The sequence below is a fragment of the Triticum dicoccoides genome, chromosome 5A, assembly GCF_002162155.2.
Source record: "Triticum dicoccoides isolate Atlit2015 ecotype Zavitan chromosome 5A, WEW_v2.0, whole genome shotgun sequence".
In the NCBI taxonomy this organism is placed as follows: Eukaryota; Viridiplantae; Streptophyta; class Magnoliopsida; order Poales; family Poaceae; genus Triticum; species Triticum dicoccoides.
Genome location: NC_041388.1, coordinates 35957385 through 35961502, shown reverse-complemented (window position 1 = coordinate 35961502; position 4118 = coordinate 35957385). Strand labels below are relative to the sequence as shown.

At 44.0% G+C, this 4118-nt stretch overlaps 1 protein-coding gene across 2 annotated transcripts; it reads left to right on the top strand.

Moving 5' to 3' along the window:
* Window positions 1-222: 222 nt before the first annotated feature.
* On the top strand, window positions 223-3747 carry LOC119298947. Of its 2 annotated transcripts, XM_037576259.1 has the most exons (5): window positions 223-632; window positions 1109-1171; window positions 2410-2488; window positions 2711-2759; window positions 3196-3747. In XM_037576259.1, the coding sequence occupies exons 1-4, from the start codon at window positions 534-536 to the stop codon at window positions 2746-2748; spliced, it is 279 nt and encodes a 92-aa protein (XP_037432156.1). In that variant the 5' UTR covers window positions 223-533; the 3' UTR covers window positions 2749-2759; window positions 3196-3747. The 2 variants fall into 2 exon arrangements, with proteins under 2 accessions (XP_037432156.1, XP_037432155.1); XM_037576258.1 differs by lacking the exon at window positions 2711-2759.
* The last annotated feature ends 371 nt before the right edge of the window (window positions 3748-4118 follow it).

The window sequence follows — 4118 nt, the reverse complement described above, 5'->3', positions numbered from 1 at the left end:
TAACCAGCCCTGATGATTTTTAGAAGATAAAAAAGATGGCAGGCATGCAGGCGAATCGGATAAAAAGAATGGGTCTTTTTAGAAGAATTTTTTTGTATTTGGACAAGCCGCACAGTCATAATCTCTCTCTGGTCACTGCCTAATTTTATTGAAAAAAACATTACCTATCCTCCCAACCGCTCCCTCAGTCCCTCACATTTCTCGCCCCGTTCCCCATTCTCCCATGGTGGCCACACCCTCACTCCACAGTCGGCGCCGGCGCTCCCTGGTCTGGCCGCTACTCACCTTCGTCACCACCGTCGGTGCTTCCTGGTCAGGCCGCGGCTCCCCTTCGCAGCCGCTGCTCTTCCTCCCCTTCATGTCGAATCGCTCGTGGAAGTGGCCGAGGAGGCCCTCGAGCTCGGCATGCTCGCGCCAGCGATAGGCGCCGCCGGAGGTGGACGCGGAGGTGTGGCACTCGCTCGCTCCTGCTCTACCCTGCACCTTCTCCGAATCCGTTCGCCGAAGTGCTCGAGAAGGCGTTCGAGGTCGGCATGCTAGACGACGACGCCGGGCCCCTCCCTCCTCCGGATGCCCTCGCCGTCGCCGCCATGAGCCTCTCCACCCTCTCCCGTGAGGTCGTCCGGGTCCAGGTAAGTCCCTCTCTCCAACTCCGCCACCTGCTCCGAAATCACCATGAATGTTCCCAAGACCGTGTATAATTGTTCTGTTATAGGGCTTTTTTAGAAAAGCTGATTTAACTGAGTATTATTCTGCTCTAGATTGCTACACCTGCTGGTTGTGAGTGGATCCAAGAGTTAACTTGATACAGTATCCTTTCAAAAGATGATAGATTATCTTCATGAAAGAAAGGAAGTTGGAAAATTATTATTGAAGAGGAATTCAGTGTCATGGGTTTCTCAAGAGCTAAAATGGAACAAGAAGTGCAAAACTGGCAATTCTTTTTGTAATACTATTAAGCTCGTCATGGTGGTTACCATGAATGAGTGCCTGGTTTAATCTTTAGAAAGTGAGTTTTCTGTTACAATGTTCCCTTTCAAGACTGTTATATGATAAATCATCCGCTTAGTTGGTGGCTATGTTGATGATAAGGCCCTTAATGGTTCAGATTTCCCGAGGGAGGAGAAGGAGGTGCCGACAGGGGATGGGAGCAACAAGTATAATTCAAAGAGTATGTTTCGAATCTGAGTTGCATTGCACAGTATTTTTATTGCTCTAAGAAATCCATGGAGTTTTATATGGAACATTCCTTCATGTGATAGGCATATTTGTTTACTAAATCAAACTACGTAGTTCCAACAAACAGACATTCAAATGCACCATTTTACACTCTGAAAGTAGGAAGTTCAACTTCTTTAGTGTTTAGAATGGATCAGGTGTACTTCAGATGTTTTCAGTTTTAAATAATTATGCACATTCTCACTCATCATGTGTGCAAAAAGTGGGTTTATACAGATTTATACAATTCATTATAACATCCTGGAGCTGAAACTAATTCGATTAATTTGGTCGTTCTCTGATGTGTGCTCACATTAATACCATTGGCAGCTTTGTAATTCGCTAAGCTAAATTCAATATTTCTGGTGTTCTGCGAAAACTCAAGTCACCTTCATAATTTCTGGAAGCCAACTTTTTTTACACCAGGCCAAGGAGATGGAGTGCATGATTCAGTCAGTTACAAAATTGCAGTAGCCAAAACACTAACCATTTTCTAGATAGAAAATCATTAATTACCGTTCCCTCTCCATTTGCCTCTTCAGCTCCTTAGGGTCTACATCTATGATACAATCTAGTTAGTTTAGCATCTCACCAGTTATCTGAATAATACAGCCGCATCCAGTACAATGGCATTTTTACCTTGGTACATGGCATCTCATCACAGTTATTTGAATAATAAATAAGCATGCAGTAAAAGGGCACTTTTACCTTGGGCATGGCCAGGGGTGTGTATGGTACATTTTGCTCATCATTAAGCAGTGCTGTTGAAGCATGTTTCTTCTCACGGGCTTCACGACGTCTTTTAAGAATATCATCTTCCTCGCGTGCATAATACTCTTTTTTCCTTTGCCTCTTCAATTCTTCAGGGTCTTTATAAATACATACCACAAGTTAGCACATAAGCAACAGCAAAAACAGTAGCACAAAGTATAGGAACTGGTTGATGATAGTTACCCAATGATTGGTTGTTGCTTATATCCTGAAATGGGGTGTGCGCCCCCGCACTATTGGGAGATGACATACCTTCGCCTTCATGTGAATATTCATGTCATTAATTTTGAGAAGCATGGAAATTGTGGAAATTAATCATGAACACCACCATCAGATGCAAACATAGTACACTGTCCTTTCTCTTGATATTGTGTTTCAGCAGAGTTCTACTTTGACATTAATAACAATTTTGAATGGCAGATCCCCTTATTGGACCACATTCAGTTGTCGGCCCTGCTGTTTGACATCCATGGTGATGCTGATGATGATCTTGGCAAGGGTAATGCTTTGATTTCATAGACATGTTGCTTTGATAGCTAGAGAATTAATTCTCAAGAGGACTTTGTGATTTAGTGTTCGTATGATATTTTTTAGTTGGGGCTGTTTTTTTCATGGATTTTCTCTGTCCACTACATCATGAATCTGGTAATATAAAAGTAATATCTATTTCTGATTATGTAATGACCGACTGTTATCTTGCTTCTTACTCATGTATCTTCAGATTTTATGTATCTGCCTGGGGTCTTGGTATGTCCTTGAGCACGCATGAGGTATGTATGTATCTGTTGGTATCTTAGTGCACTTTGTTGTTTCAGAGTAGCACTCTATAATTTGGCCCATGCCTATGAGTGTATATGCACGTACACCATAGGTCCGAGCTGAAACTAATTATGATTAATTTTCTCGTTCTGTGATGTGCGCTTACGTTAATACCATTGGCACCTTTGTAAATTCTATAAGCTAAATCCAATATTTCAGGTGTTCTGCGAGAACTCAAGTCACCTTCGTAAATTCTGAAAGCCAAGGAGATAGGGTGCATGATTTAGTTAGTTACAAAATTGCAGCAGCCAAAACACTAACCATGTTCCACATAGAAAACCATTAATTACAGATATAAAACGAACGGCTTATAGCATTGTGCTGTGCAACTGTTTGTTTTTTAGAACTCTATTCTGAAAATTCTAATCCTGTATAATGCTGCAACAGGTCAAACGAAGAAGTTGAACCTAAAGAAGGGCAGGGAAGAATTACAGCTTCGTGTGGCCGGCTGGTTCAGGGGACGTGCAGGGCGGGCGCGGCACCGGGTGCCGGGGTAGGCTCCTGGGCACGGGCTATCTCGCGGACGGGCCACACGGCGAGGGCAGGGTCGTGGGCGCCCGCTATCTCGCTGATGGATTACACACTGAGCGGCAACAATCGGCGGTGGCGATTGTGCAGGGAGCGACTGAGCGGCGCAGGGCTCACGAGGTATCGGTGCAGGCAGGAGACGTGGTTGGTGGGAGGCATCGAGGTCAAGGGCGAGGGGAGCTGATTTAGTTGAGTTTCCGTATTAGTTTGCGATCACAATTGCGTGATTGCAGGGGACGCGGGCTGGTAGTTGGAATATTCCTTCGGTGGTGGAGTATGGTCAGTCATGGGAATTTGCTAAGTGCACACCGTGGAGGCATTAGATCAATAATGACTGTTGGATTGAGATTTGTGGGACTAATTGTATGGTGCTGATTGGTTCGTATGTTTTGTGGAACTAATTGCTAGGTGCACATAAGAAAATTCTTGTTTGATTGTTTAATAGTAGTGGAGATAGTTTTTTAGGTTAGTTTCTTTAGAGTTTGGGCAGACTATGAAGCGGCCCTCTGGGCGTTCATCTTGTTTATTATTGTGAGATTTTCTATCAAGAAAATTACACTTTGGCGAGAGGATTCTCGTGATCAAGAGTTTGCTAGCTTTTGGCTTGAGGTCCGTCGGCGACGACAGATTGCGTGCTGGTGACGTCTACGCCGACGAGAGGTGCCTTGTTTGCCGAGGTATTGCTAGTCAGTTGTTGTTACCACAGTTTCAGGTTGCGTATATCTCGCGTAATTGGAAACTTTTATCAGTGAAATTTAGTTACGGTTGTTGCATCGTGAAAG

Excerpts from the sequence above, each read along its gene's own strand:
- LOC119298947 (XM_037576258.1), top strand. The coding sequence starts at position 534 with ATGCTAGACGACGACGCCGGGCCCCTCCCTCCTCCGGATGCCCTCGCC. Across the intron at positions 1,172-2,409 it reads CAACAAGTATAATTCAAAGA|ATCCCCTTATTGGACCACAT; the intron begins GTATGTTTCGAA and ends TTTGAATGGCAG. Across the intron at positions 2,489-3,195 it reads TGATGATGATCTTGGCAAGG|GTCAAACGAAGAAGTTGAAC; the intron begins GTAATGCTTTGA and ends ATGCTGCAACAG.